The sequence below is a fragment of the Delphinapterus leucas genome, chromosome 12 (genome assembly GCF_059928025.1).
Source record: "Delphinapterus leucas isolate spDelLeu-1000000601 "Yukka" chromosome 12, BTC_Dleu_Yukka2, whole genome shotgun sequence".
NCBI lineage: Eukaryota > Metazoa > Chordata > Mammalia > Artiodactyla > Monodontidae > Delphinapterus > Delphinapterus leucas.
In genome coordinates this window covers 82,684,139-82,699,422 of record NC_143140.1, presented here as the reverse complement: position 1 = coordinate 82,699,422, position 15,284 = coordinate 82,684,139, and the positions used below count along the sequence as shown (strand labels likewise).

Genomic DNA, 15,284 nt, shown 5'->3' with positions numbered 1-15,284 from the left:
CGCAGGAGCTTTGCCCAACCACCGGCTCATGAACCAAGATCCCCCAATCTGCATGGCGTGGCAGAAAAAGAAAAAAAAAGAAAGAAAGAAGAAAAGAAAAGAAAGTTTAAAAAAAGGGGATGAAAGGCCTTGGCTGTGGAGGGTGGGGCCTAAACAAGGGCAAGGTTTGGGTGGTGGGTGAGGCCAATGCTCAGGACCCACAGGGCTGGAAAAGGCCCTGGGTGCTGTAGGGGGTGGGGCTTAGGTTCAAGAAACAGAAGGGGCCCAGGCGTGCCCCACCACCCCTGGTCTCAGAGGGTAGGGGGACCTCACCTGGGTGCTCAGTGGGGCTCCCGGGCCTGAGTGGGCAGGGAAAACGCCCTCCACTCCTCTCCTGCTCCTCCTGGAGGGCCCCTCCCACCTGCCCCTCCTCAGCCTCCTTCCTGTGCCCCCAGGAGCAATGTGGCCGTGGGGAGGAGGAGGCCCTGTAGGGCAGGGGACCAGCCTGGGAGCTCAGCAGGCTCCCCGGACCCGAGTGGGTGGGGCAATCAACCTCTCCACTCCTCTTCCACTCCTCCCGGATGGCTTCTCCCACCTGCCTCTCCTTATCTCCCTGGCCTCAGGGGTGCCCATCCTGTCTGGCCTCCACTTCTCCTCCCACCTCAGTCCCCCACGTCGTACCAGTTCACTTGGGGGTTCCTCCCGTCTCCTTGGGCGTCAGGGTCCCCCACCAGCGGCCGGCAGGCATCCTAATTATGGCGAGATGCTAACTCGGCATCTTCCCACACTGCCGTCTTGACTCCGCCTCCCCAGACATCGTGTCATTTTATTCCTGCATGCTACAGTATGCCTCTCTAAAAGAAGTAGACCTTTTTCTTATATAACCATAATATCATTATCACCACAAAAAAATTCACAGTAACCCCTATACTATTTAATGCCCAACTCATAACACTATTTCCTCAATTGTCTTTAAAATATCTTTTTTTTAAGTTAATTTATTTAAACAAAGATGTCAGTGTCCACATCCTCCATTTCTTCTTAGATCTTTTAAGTCTCTTTAAGTTATTTTTTGACACTATTAACTTGTTGCAAAAACTGTAGACTGGACTCAGGTTCAGGATTGATTAGCTTGTGTAGTCCCTTGAGATGCTCTCCTCTCCCCTGTTTTTCGGGTAAATGGAAGTCAGCACTAGAGGCTTGATTGGATTCCGGTTCAACTCCAATGAGCCAGTGCTTCCCAGCGGACAGTGTTACCTCCTACTGTGTGCCATTGGGAAGACCGCGCCTGCTTCTTCTCCTGTTGGTGATAAGGGTCTTGGTGTGGAGTGGGCAGACTCTAAATGTTTTCCAGTGACTTAGGACCACTTAATATTTCCTCAGGGATTCTTGTTTATACAAAAGAAATGTAAGCTGTTACAGCGAATGCTCTAATTTTTTTTTAAATAATTCAATAATTTGTAGTGTGTTACAGATTAGCTGTGATAGTTTTTATATTTCAGCTTTCAAAAAGAATGGCCTTTGGTAATGATCTTCCTTCCAACCAGCAGTTTTTCTTTGGGGGAATATGTAAAGAGATGTATATTTAAGCTCTCAGTCAAAGCTTTTTGGTTCAAAAAGGAAGAGCACATGCTCTTGTGCTGGGCTGACAAGGTCATGGATTGCAATTTTGAGGGTGCATGAAAATGGTAAAGAAAACTATCATACAGGGAACTACCTTGAAATTTAAAAAAAAAACAAACTTCACATCAGAAGATTGGTGTGTAAAAGATGGAAGACCAAAAACATGCATCATCTAGTCTTATTGCCTTTCCAATCTTCCAGGAGCCAGTATGGTTTCAAGTAGCAGGCTATCAATTCTAAAATGTACAAGTAAACCAGAATTTCAAAATTTTACTTCAAAGGATGACTTCCTAAGTTACAATGTTTTCATTAAAATTAAAACATAATTTCAGCATTAACATTAGCAAGATTAGTGCTTCCTTGTTATAATAATAAACTTGACTATTAAAAGACTGAAATATAGGTTAATTTAACTTTTCTTTTCCTTTATTTTTCTTCTGCCTTCTTTACTTTTATTTTTCTCTTTCTTACTATTTTTTCTTCTCTTTATACTTTCTTCTGCCATTTTCCATTTTCTTTTTATGTACATGTCTTCTATTTAACACAGAGAGAGAGATTGCTAGCTGGAAAATGTAGCAGAAACTTGACCAAGTTTCACTCCTTTTCAGACCCAAACTTTTAACCCCCCAGAGGGTCACACCAGGCAGTGTCAGGAGGAACAGCTGCAAGTATGGTTGAAAGAACTTAACTCCAATGCCAATTTGTGATTTCAAATGAAAAGTCATTGTTTTTGAAACAAAGAACAGAATGAAAGTAGACCACATAGTTATTTTGGGGCATCACATATAAATCACAGTAGCCTAACTGTCAGGTTCCATTTGGCAGTACCACAAACCTTGATAAAAATGTATTGTCATTTTTGAGAAATGGTTCTTCTGGACCAGAGTGTAGAATTCAAGCCAGCAGACTTACATTGGTGACTGCATTCAAGCTTTATTTTGTTTTAAAAATCTTGGATATTTTCCACTCTTTCAGAAGTGATTTATGAATTTGAACCAACATAAAAACTGATACTTATGAATTAACCCAAGTTAAGAATGATTTATTATTGCAAAAAAAATGTTAGGTTTGGCTTTTCCCTTCATTGATCAGAAACAGAATCATCTTTTAATTATTATTGGAGGGAAAGGAAAACACCTTTGTTTTGCACAAAATATATATTTCATTCTCGTTTCCCTCCTGGGTTTTGCTTTTATGCCAACATAAATACGCAGGACACTTATGAGATGTGTTTCTAAGCAGTGGGTCATTCATTTAATATTGCTCACTTAAAAAGTTAACATCTATGGATAAATGAGAATAAATTCAATTCCAGTGGTTGAATTTTAGGATCATACTAAAGACAATGTTGGAAGGATTATTTATGGTTATGTAATCTTTTAGAGAAGCAGAGAGAAAAATCCTTAAATAGTAAAGTTCGTTATGTTTTCTTTACTGTATAAAGGACCTGTAACACTGGTAATCACTGTATTTATTCTCAGGTTAATTATCAGAGCTGTCAAAATACTGACAAAATTATAAAGTGAAAATGAAAGAACAGTTATTCAAAACAAAAATGATCTCTTTAGGCTACTAATTACATGAACTTCTAATTAATACATCAAGACAAAAATAGCTTCATAATAGTTAAGGAGAGAAAAATAAATAAATTTGCAGTGAAGCAGGGCAGATTACCAAATGGCTGAATAAAATAAACCCTTACATTTGCCTAGTTTTTAACAGCTTAAAGGGGATTTCATAGATTTATTTATCTAATGTTATCCCCTTGAGATAAGCAAATGTATTATTATTCCTATTTTATACATAAGGAAGGGAGTGATTAAAAGATTGCACCACACGAAGCAAAAATTAAAAGAGGTACATTTGTAACTAAAACAGCAGAGACCAGGACTTCTCACTAGTATCCTATCCATAGCACTACCCAAGCCCAAGGGACTTATCCATATGTGGATCATGACAGGGAGCTGGAAATCTTTTTCACAGAATTGAGACATTATCCAAACTTAAAATATTTTGCCATTTTCTTCACTCTAACCTCCAAGGCCTACAATCTGCATGTCTAGTTCTGGGGGTGTACTTCTGAATATGAGCCTGTAACCAGGATCAGTATACAGCTTCTCACATCACCCCAACATGGATTTATTTACCTCTTCTCCGCAATTCCCATCTGCCTCCAGCACGGGGCTGGGAGTCAGTGGGCTCAGAAGTCTTGGATTCTGATTCTACTTCTGGCCCTTTTGTGACTGGAGACAGGTTGCGTGACATAATCTCCCACTGTTCATCCATAAAATGTTGATAGCAGTCTCAGCCTGGCTCACTGAGCTTTCCAAAGTCTCAGATGGCTTTAAAATATAGGTGAGGATTATGGTTAAGTATGATCTCCAGAGTATTGCCTCATTTTCTTTTTCGAACATTTCATCCTGACCATTATAAATGCAAATTCTAAAGAAAATGAGCATTCGATTCATGAAAAGAAACTTGTACAACTTTTCATACTCCCTTAGAATCAGAGTATTTTAGGGAGAAAGACAGGTTAATAGAGACTCAGATTTTTCATCTGAAGAAACTGAGACCCTGTGGAAGTTTCTCACTTGTGCAAAGTGGCACAGCTTGACAGTCACAGAAATGTAACTAAATCTCAGATACTGGAGTCCAGAATACCATTCTATTGCATTTCATCCCATGAGCTAGGACTGTGTAACTTTTCCAACAGCAAGATAAATGAATGTAAGAATATAAATCATGTTACCATTTACAACATATATTTCTTTCCTTGTAGCTTCTTGAAAAAAATTATCTAGTGCCATTTAAATTTCGCGTGGTTTTATTGTTATGCTAATTTCTCGTGGAATGAAAAGAGGATTTTAAAAATTTAAATGTAAGAAGTATCACTCTGGAGACCCTCTCCTGATAATGATAAGCTTTTCAGATTGATAAAAGATTTTTCGGCTGTGAGACTATAATGGCTCAATTTCAGTGTACCCCAGAGTTCCATAATAGAATAATTTAAAATGACTGTTTCTTCATCTTTCAGGATCTGGAAGATTTGATTAAAGCAAAAGAAAAAGAGGTAGAGAAAATTGAGCAGAATGGACTTGCTTTGATTCAGAACAAGAAAGAAGAAGCCTCTGGCACTGTCATGAGCACGCTTCAGGATCTCAACCACACCTGGGCAAATTTAGACCACATGGTAACGTTTCTTGTGGAGAGCTGCCTCCAAGACTGTGCTTGCCATCTCATGTCCAAATGTGACATGGGTTTTGGTTTTCCTAAAATAAGTAAATAATCACGGAATCTACACAGCATCTGTTGGTGGTGTTAAGTCCACTTTATTAACCTTCTTTTAAAGAGCCTAGCTTCAGATGTTTCCTATAATTAACATTACTATGAACATGGCTTTTTTAATAATCTTATCCATTCCCATGTCCATAGATACCATCTAGGCACAGATGGTTATCAGATGTGTATCCTCAGACTGGATTTCTCACCTAAACTATAGACAGAGACAGACACAGAGGGAAGTCCTCTGTAGACATCTCCGCTTGCATGACCATTAGACATCTCAAACTTCCTGCCCAAACCAACTCCCATTCTTTTTCTTTTTTAAAATGTATTTATTTATTTATTTTTGCTGCGTTGGGTCTTCATTTCTGTGCACAGGCTTTCTCTAGTTGCTGCAAGCGGAGGCCACTCTTCATCGCGGTGCGTGGGCCTCTCGCTGTCGCAGCCTCTCTTGTTGCGGAGCACAGGCTCCAGACGCGCAGGCTCCGTAGTTGTGACTCACGGGCCCAGTTGCTCCGCGGCATGTGGGATCTTCCCAGACCAGGGATCGAACCCGTGTCCAATGCAGATTCTCAGCCACTGCGCCACCAGGGAAGCCCCCAGCTCCCATTCTTCCCCCACAAACCTACACTTTCTGCCACCTCAGTTCATGACAACTCTACCCATCCAGTTGCATGAGCTGAAACCTATGGAGTCATTCTTCACTCTCTTTCCCTCAGACCCACACAGGGTCCATCAACAATCTTGTCAGCCCTATTTTCAGGATAGATCTAGAATCCAGGCCCTGCCCCCGTCTGTGCAGCTAGCACCTAGGTCTAAGTCACCGTCACTGCTTGCTTTGATTATTTTCATGGCCTCCTAAATAGTCTCCGTGCCAGAGAAGTCCTGTTAAAATGGAAGTCAGATCACACCCGTCCTCTGCTCACAACCCCGCAATATCTTCCTGTCTCATTCAGAATGAGGCCAGGGCTTCCCTGGTGGCGCAGTGGTTGAGAGTCTGCCTGCCGATGCAGAGGACACGGGTTCGTGCCCCGGTCCGGGAAGATCCCACATGTCGCGGAGCGGCTGGGCCCGTGAGCCATGGCCGCTGAGCCTGCATGTCCGGAGCCTGTGCTCTGCAACAGGAGAGGCCACAACAGTGAGAGGCCCGCGTACCGCAAAAACAAACAAACAAAAAACAACAAAGAAAAACAGAATGAGGCCAAAACCATGCGGCTCCCGCTGCTAGCCCACAGGTTTCTTGTGCTTCTGCTGTCCCCCTAGTCTGGAACCCAGTGGTGTGCTCCACACTCGGGGACTTTGTCCCGGCTCTTCCCTGTGCCCGGAGCCCCCTCTCCCTGATATCCACATGGCCACTCCCTCTCCTCAAAGCCCTTGTTTAAATTCGCCGTCTCAGGGAGGGCTTTCCTGACCACCTTGTTTCAAATGACAGCCTTTGCATCCTCCCCTTACATGCCCTGACTCTCTTCTCCGCTTTGCTTTTATCTGTGCTATTTATCAACTTCTAACATATGATGTGGTCTGCTCGCTTATTTAACTTCTCTCACTAAAACGTAAGCTCTGTGAAGACGTTTGACATTATGTGCTGAATAGAGGGTTGAATCCCCAGTAAGAAGAATACATGTAACAACGACCCCTGCTCTGCACACACCTGTGCCAGTGGTTCCTGCCCGCACTTGCCAGAGGTGAGGGCTGAGGCACCAGCAGGTTAAGTGACAGGGACCAAGGTGTCCAGCAAACCGCTCTCACATGCCACGTGATGGTCTCCGAGGGCAGCTTTCTAATTACCTTATCTTTAACCCGATTTTAAATCTAGTTCATTTTATTTTATGCACTTTTATAAATCATTCACAATTCTTTGGAAACAATTTACCATCTAAATAAATTGAGTGGTTCTTTCACAGAAACATCTTCTCATGAAAAACAAACAAAACTACTACAAGGAAGAAATAGACGATTTAGAAATTCTCATTGATCTCTTGGCTTTACGTTCATGCTTGTTCCTGACTTTCCTAGGACAGGCCCTGGCACCTGCCTGTACGTGGGAGTGTTGCCTCGTTTCTGCGGCAGCATTTTCTTAGGCCTTTGGCCCATGTGATAGTACCTCGATCGGTTTCAACATTTTTTGGTTATGCTAAGAAAAAGAGCAGAGAATTCAGGTGCAAGTTAATTTATATGATCTCTTTTCTTAATCATGGCCATACTTACTCCATATTCAAGATGAGGAGTGAAATCCAGGGAGTCCAAAGCAGATATCTTTCTAAATGATACAGGTCAAACTAAAACCTTTTCTGTTCCAGATAAGTACAGGAAAGAATGTTCTTGGATGTTTTATCTTAAGATATTCATTTGAGGGTGTGTTTGTGTGTGTGCGTGTGAGAGAGAGAGAGAGAGCTTGCACATACCTGGGATGGATCGATAGGTAAATAGTTAGATAGATAAATATAGATAGGTAGGTAAGTAGATGGACAGATGATAGATAGGTTTCATTTCTTGGGACCAGTCTGCCTAGATTTACATCTAGATCTTTCACACTCTAACAGTATGATCTCAGGTGATTTTTGTAACTTCTTTGTCCCTCAGTTTCCTTAATACAAGATGAGCATAAGGATCCCATCTACCTCATAAGGTTGTTATGAGGATAAAGTGGGTTAATGCATTTAAAGCGCTCATTTAATATGTTTCCTAAACTGTGGTATTAAATATACTGACCTTTTATCACTTTTATATTATAATACATATAAATAATATATACTATAGGTAAAGGTTATATATATATATATAACCTTTTTAAGCGTTTCAATTTAGACTGTGTGATCAAAAGTATGAAAGGCTTAAATTTCAACATTGCTACATTTTACTTTTCAAATCTTTCTTTTTTAATTTGAGTTTATTTATAATGCCTGAAATCCCAATGAAGTTCTTAAATGTTAATAGTTTTCCCATCAATGCAATATATATTTATATATATTATCACTTAAAATATTATGCAATTATACGAAGCCTCTGTCTCTTTCAAAAGGTTGGGCAGTTAAAGATCCTGCTGAAGTCTGTGCTTGACCAGTGGAGCCGCCACAAAGTGGCCTTTGATGACATAAACAGTTACCTCATGGAGGCCAGATACTCTCTCTCCCGATTCCGTCTGCTGACTGGATCTTTAGAAGCTGTGCAAGTTCAGGTGGACAATCTTCAGGTAAGGGATGAACATCCTTTAACATCCTTTTTAATTTGAGAAAAATTTTTAAAAAATGAGCAAATGCAAACATCATCCTGGAATAATTGGTGTATATTGTTTACATTTAATTATTTTAAAAATATTTAAAATTAATTTTACCTGCTTTATTTGTTACATAACCAAACTTGCCCGTGGATACCAAATTCTGGAATAACTGGTATATAACTAAATGATTTTTTTAATTATATAAATATCCCCATGAATGTATTTTATAAAATGATTTTATACGCAAATCAATCGCCTGGATCCATTATTGCTGCCTTTTATATCTTCCCTTTCTCTTTTTTATCCTGCTTTTCTAAACACATTCTACAGGATTAAAAAGAAAACAAAAAGAAAAATAGCGAACGTCATAAAATTTTAAACCATTAAGTTGTTTTCTTTGCGTTCAGCAGAATGTCAATGGTGTGTACACGTAATCCTCCTTTTCTAGCACTTACTGCTTGGTTTCCTGTGTGTCCATCATCACTGTATTCATCCAGGAGGACATTGCTACTGTTTGACTTAAACAGCACACTGTCCTCTCTTAGGTCACTGCTCTCAATCAGCTACTGCCCTCACTCGCCTGCACACCTGGGCGCTCTCACCTGCCATTGCCCTTTCTCCCTGGCTAAGTAACGCAGCCTATGGGATGGGCAAGTCAGGCCCTAAGGGATGGGATGACAGCCTCGCGTGTCCCTCCTTACATCGGTCCACGTCCCTGGCTTGGCAATCAAAGTTTATATGTTGCTGACATGATATGCATACTCTCTGAAGGGAGTGCCGTTTTTTTGGGTGAGGCAGGAGGGAGGAAGGATAAAATAAGCATATACAGTTTCCTTCTTTTGAGTGTGTGCATGTGCGTGTGTGTGTGTCTGCGCTGCACGGCATGTGGGATCTTAGTTCCCCACCAGGGATCGAACCTGTGCTCCCTCCATTGGAAGTGACGAGTCTTAACCACTGGGCCGCCAGGGAAGTCAAAGTACATACAAAATATGTACTTTGTAACCTTGTACATACAAAGTACAAGGTTAAATGTCTTTAAACCTTAAACTAGTTGTTGCAGATACTAAGAATCATTAAAGCTTATTTTGAGAATAGTAAGTTTAAAAAGACATTTTATAACTTTGAGGAGGTTAGAAGTACTTTTTAATTGAGCTTACTCTGTGTTTCTCATCTTCTGTCTTAAGATATGAAAGGACTCAGGGTCTATTCCTTATATATTTTGATTTGATGGCAACCATGTATCAGTGGTAAGTGGGGACTGGATTTTTGCAGCCTGCTTCACCTATGGAGTTTTACTAAGAACTGAGTCTATCACTTCAGCAACATTTCCAGGGAAATATCTTTCTTCACTGGTTCTTGGTAGACAACTCCACCAAGCCTATAGCCTGCCTAATAAATATTCTTTGCAAGGAAGAACATCAGAGATAGAACTTAGAGCTGGTACTCAGAAAAGCTATGCCTTCTTAAAGTCTCACTATCAGGAATCTCTGGTAGAGCAACTTTGGGTAAGTAATAAAGCAGAGATCTGGACTTTGACCTTGAGCAGCAAAGAGAACCGCAGTATAATGGATTGCACACCCAGCAGCCCCACACCTTCCTCCTCGACGGTGGACAGGGGCTCCCCGTGTGAGCTTTCCCAGCAGAATTCCAGCTCCCACTCCAAGAAGTCTCAATTGTTAAGAACCCTCCTCACACCCATAAGAACAAACTCATGAAAAAGAAAAAATGGTTATCTAAAGAAAGCTCATAAAGCATTGGGGCAAAGTCATGGTTTTTGTACTTGTATGTTCATATCTATGAAAACAGCTATAAATTACCCTTAAACTTGATCATTAGAATTTTTAGATCCTGTTATGTCATCTGTGGCACATTTCCTTTGGGCAGAATCTTCAAGATGATCTAGAAAAACAGGAAAAGAGCTTACAGAAATTTGGCTCTATCACCAACCAACTGTTAAAAGAGAGTCACCCGCCTGTGACAGAAACTCTTACCGATACACTAAAAGAAGTCAATATGAGGTATGGGACGTGCCGGTTTTACACTGTTGCTCATTATTCATATCACGATCTTATTATAAATAACAATACAATTAGAACACTGGCATTTTGAATTTGAGCTTTATAGGTTCTATTCTATTAATGTTTTCATTTTCACAAAATGAACTCAAGGATAAGTAAATGTAGTGGAGATATTTGGAAAGGAATTAGAACTGCGGTATACCCCAAGATTGACCTCATCTCTACTACCTACCCTTGAAATATGAGAGTGAAATGTTACTTTTTATTACGTTCGATAGAAATGAGACATCTGCATTATTTCCATATTCACATGAACCAGGATCATGAAAAATAAAATAGTAAATAACAGCATTTGGTGAGAGGTGGGAATCAGCCCATGAGTGTTGGCTATCGTTTCCAGATGGAATCACTTGCTGGAAGAGATTGCAGAGCAGCTGCACGCCAGCAAGGCCCTACTTCAGCTTTGGCAGAGATACAAGGACTACTCCAAACAGTGTGCTGCTACAGTTCAACAGCAGGAGGGTCGAACCAATGAGCTCTTGAAGGCAGCCACTGACAAGGACATCACGGACGACGAAGTTGCCACATGGATTCAAGATTGCAATGTATGTTCAGGAACTATCGCGTGTTACCAACTTGTCAAGCTTAGACTTCTCAAGTTTAGCAGGACTGGTGCTGCTGTGTTTAAGCTTTTGTTATGTCTCTATGTGAGACAACTATCCAAAAATAATTGTTTCAAGTATCAGAGAGGCTGCTAGGTTTTCAGAACACAGTTGCACATGTAACAGATTTAAGAGATCCCCTCCCGTTGTTTTATTTTTAAAGAGTTGTTTTCCCATTTTTCCTAATGGAATACAGTCCATGTGAAAGACTTAGGCTATCTGTTTTTACAGAGAGGGTCAATATAAGAAATGACCGTATGAAGAGTAATGTTACATCTTTTAAAATTCCATTGTTCCAAGGTATTGTCTAGTGAGGTCCATTATCTCTTATGTAAGCATCAACATAATAATTTCTTCTAAGAACTTAATGGTAGGAAGAGGTCTTTCTTTCCTGATTTATAGGTATACTTCTTTTTAATAGCTTTTTAATATTTCTCTTTTTCACTGCAGCTGCCAATAACCTACTTAAGGTTTTCAAGAGCAATTCTTCTCTCGTTTCACCTATCACATGCCTCTTACTATTTGTCCTTATTTGTCTCTATTTTAATGAATTTATTTCAAAGACCTTCTTATAAACTTTCCCAAATCAGTTATTAGAATTAGGCAATAAAAAGCACATAAATAAAAGTTTAACCCATTCTAAGACCTTCACATGAAAACTGAATAATCACTTTACAGCTAAAGTTTAAGATTTACAGTAAATTCTGTGCTTTTTGTTTTCTCTTCCCACATAGTTTATCTTTATGAAATTTGTCATTTTTAGTCCTCCTTCGTTGAGTTATGCCTGTTCTAGAGTCTAGTGCTAGAGATGATTGCTGTGAATTTTCTGATCTCTCTGTCAGGGTTAAAGTTGCCCTTTGTTTTTCCCCTTCTCACTGTAGCCCCTGCACGGGTGTAGCAGGGGCTCTGCTCTCTCTGTATCTGGTGGGGCACCAGCAACAGGTGGAAGAATCAGTCAGTTGTCATCCCTCAGAGGTAGATGAAAACCAGAAACAGGGAATTTCCAGCAGCTTATTAATTTGGAGCATATAAAAGGGTCCCACAAAAAATGGAGGCAAGAGATATCACAGAAAAGAATGGACATAGAGTCTACCCTTCCTGCCGCTTACCAGAGCCATAGCTGGGCTTCTGCACCCACCAAGAGGGGAGGGTGTACTGTAACCACTAAAATGTGACCACACATATAGTTCCTCTCTTGTGTGTATAATATTAAGTCAAAAAAGGTAAAATGTAGCACTGGGTTTTCAATTTGATATCAATTACATGAAAAGGCAGGAAAAAACTGCCAAAATGTTTTCAGTTATTGGCTCTACTTGTAGATAATGTTTTTTCTTGTTTATATAAGTTTTTCTGCATTTCCCCAATGTCCTACAATGGACCTGTGTAGCTTTTGTAATCAGAATAGTACATTGTTTTAAATGTTCATACACATTTTTAAAAATGGAATTCAGTTGTTTTTTCCTGCAGGTGAAGGTTATTTAGTGTAATAATTTGACAAATAAGAATTGAATGTTTCTAATTGTTTATAATAAGGAGTACACTTAACATGTTGTTTCATGACGGGCATGTTTTCATCTTCTGTAGGACCTCCTCAAAGGACTGAGGACAGTTAAGGATTCCCTTTTTGTTCTCCATGAGCTGGGAGAGCAACTCAAGCAACAAGTAGATGCGTCGGCAGCATCAGCCATTCAATCTGATCAACTCTGTTTGAGTCAACACTTATGTGCCCTAGAACAGGCTCTTTGCAAACAGCAGGCTATGTTACAGGTACAGAGCTCACATTCACCAGCTGTTATAAATTGGGCATTCTATAAAACCTGGGCATAAACACAGGAAAAGAAAAATTTTTTCATCATCGAGGCAATGCCTCCTTCAAGACCAGAAAGTTAAAAAATAAACAAACTTGGAAGTTCCAATGGGGTCAAGGGAACGTGGGAGTCTTGCACTTTTCTCTACAATGTACTTTTGCCCCCAGATCAGTGCTTCCTTCCATGGTAAAATATGTTCAATTAATAGACATTAAGTGGCTTTAATGTTAACAGTCATGTTTACCTGACAAGTTTTTGCAAGAATCAGAATATATTTCTGTTTGATAATGTAAAAAATAACTTTAATTGGTTAATTAATGGTACGTAGAAGTAATTCTAAGTGTTAAGCAAACTATATAAATGAAAAGAAGAAAATTTAAATTATTGTAGCCTTGTCTTTTTAGGAATGGCATCTTGGGAATGGGAATTTGGCACAAGAATATGAAAAATAATTTTAATATCCACTTGCCCTTTAGCTAGATTTCTAAATACCAATTTTCTTTTGTGAAAAAAAGGCTGGAGTTCTTGACTATGAAACCTTTACCAAGAGTTTAGAAGCTTTGGAAGCCTGGATAGTAGAAGCTGAAGAAATACTACAAGGGCAGGACCCTAGCCAGTCGTCTGACCTCTCGACCATCCAGGAAAGGATGGAGGAACTTAAGGTAAGTGGGTTCAAATCCTCATCCCAGATCTTCTATCTTCAAAATCCTAAAGAAAACTCAAAACTCCTGACATACGCCTACTTTCTGTTCCCAAGGAAACTCTTGCCAGCTCTGCTTTCCTCTTCTCTTGAGAGGAGTGATGGCACTGAGCTCAAGCTGATCTCGTGGTCCGTGTTGGGAGACCCCCAGGGGCAGAGCTAAGATCCACCTCACTCCTCCTCCTGCCTCTGGTCCCTCCCTGCGCCCAATCCATCACCTCCTTCATAGCTCTTGAACCTCCCATGTCCATCACTACCATCATCCACTCCTACTTTACGCCGTCCGACCTTGCTCAGGGGCCAAGGCCACAGCCTCAGCCTCTGTGGACCTCTTTGCAGCAACCTCTCTCCCTCCAACCTATAGCTGCCAGAATGATCTTTTTCTTTTTTCTTTTTTTTTTTTTTGCGCAGGCCTCTCACCGTCGCGGCCTCTCCCGCTGCGGAGCACAGGCTCCAGATGCGCAGGCTCAGCGGCCGTGGCCCACGGGCCCAGCTGCTTCGCGGCATGTGGGTCTTCCCGGACTGGGGCACGAACCCGTGTCCCCTGCATCGGCAGGCGGACTCTCAACCACTGTGCCACCAGAGAAGCCCGATCTTTTTCTTTTAAAAGGTTTTACTTAATCATGAACGACTTTATAGTAAATAAAATAATACAATAGACATGCACATTTTATTACTATTATTCTTCTGCTTAAAACCCTCCATGGCTTCCCACTGCTCTCAGGATAAAGATCTGTGTGAAGTATCAAGACCAGCAATAGCTGGCTTCCACCTCCCTAAGGGTCTTGCCTTCACCACCGTCTGTCTCCTTCTCCAGGCACTTGGGAGCTGCAGTGCTTCCCGGCGTCTGTGTGTAAGATGCCCATCCCCCGCTTTCTGAAATCCGTTCCTTGTCCCCAAAAGGCATCAACTCCTGGTCATTTTATTCAGGGTCACTCTCAGAAAGCCTCCCCTTCTGTCCATGGTCAGGCCCCCCAGCGACACAGTTTCATAGCCCAGTGTTATTTTTCTTCAGACTTTCATCGTACCATCCAAGGATGTTCATGTGATAGGTGACTGCTGTTCTCTCTGCTATTGGAATAGTGTCTTACTCTTTCTGAGCACCAGGAGAGGGACCGTGGCATGTCAGTTTTGTTCACTGCTGATGGCCACCCGTGGAAATTCTGCCACCTAATAGTTTGTTTTTGGCTTCGACAGTTGGCAAGATTTATTCTCTCTTCAGGGTTATGAGCCTTTTGCAGAGCAGGCCAAGTGGACACACACACAGCCAAAGGTGTCCTGACCTTTTCTCCTGCCTGTAGCCGATTTCCTAGATGGAGTTACGAATGCCCACAGAAACAGGACAGGCAGCTTTGTCCTGTGTGTGAAGGGAGGAAAGCGATCTGAAAGCATACACTGCTTTCTCAGTTGAGTCTCACTAACTTTGGGGTTGGGATCAAGGACCTAAAACTGAAGCTGTTAAGATAATGGGTGGTGACTTTGGAGCTCAGGTGGGATTGTGTTCCATCCAAGGAGAACCCAACAAGCCGTGTTTACCTGGCTCTACCACTTACTAGCTGGGTGGCCTTGAGCAATTTACTTAGTGTCTGTGCCTCTTCTTTCTCATTGTAAATTGGGAATAGTAGTGGTTCTTACCTTATGGGATTGTTTTGAGGATAAAATGAGTTATTACCTGTAAAGCTCTTATAACAATGCTTGGTTCATATGTGCTCAATAAATGTTAGTTAGCTATTACTATTATAACTAATATTATTATTAAATAATAAAGGAGCAGACTAACATGGATAAATGAAATATAAAGGGTAAGAAATAAGTCCTTTCAGTCATCAGCACAATTTTCATCCTTTATCAGTTCAAGCAAGAATTACTGGGCTCCCCTGGTGGCGCAGTGGTTGAGAGTCCACCTGCCAATGCAGGGGACACGGGTTCGTGCCCCGGTCCGGGAGGATCCCACATGCTGCGGAGCGGTTGGGCCCGTGAGCCATGGCCACT

The 15,284-nt window shown here is 41.2% G+C and overlaps 1 protein-coding gene across 17 annotated transcripts in view; it reads left to right on the top strand.

The window, feature by feature from the left end:
* The window catches only part of SYNE1 (spectrin repeat containing nuclear envelope protein 1), a 454,201-nt gene that overhangs the window by 349,519 nt on the left and 89,398 nt on the right, over positions 1 to 15,284 (top strand). For all 17 annotated transcript variants that reach the window (XM_089922151.1, XM_089922158.1, XM_089922157.1 and 14 more), the window contains 6 exons: positions 4,637 to 4,792; positions 7,907 to 8,077; positions 9,989 to 10,122; positions 10,523 to 10,727; positions 12,369 to 12,551; positions 13,108 to 13,254. In XM_089922151.1, coding sequence (XP_089778277.1) covers positions 4,637 to 4,792; positions 7,907 to 8,077; positions 9,989 to 10,122; positions 10,523 to 10,727; positions 12,369 to 12,551; positions 13,108 to 13,254 — 996 coding nt within the window. The remainder of the gene's footprint in view (positions 1 to 4,636; positions 4,793 to 7,906; positions 8,078 to 9,988; positions 10,123 to 10,522; positions 10,728 to 12,368; positions 12,552 to 13,107; positions 13,255 to 15,284) is intronic.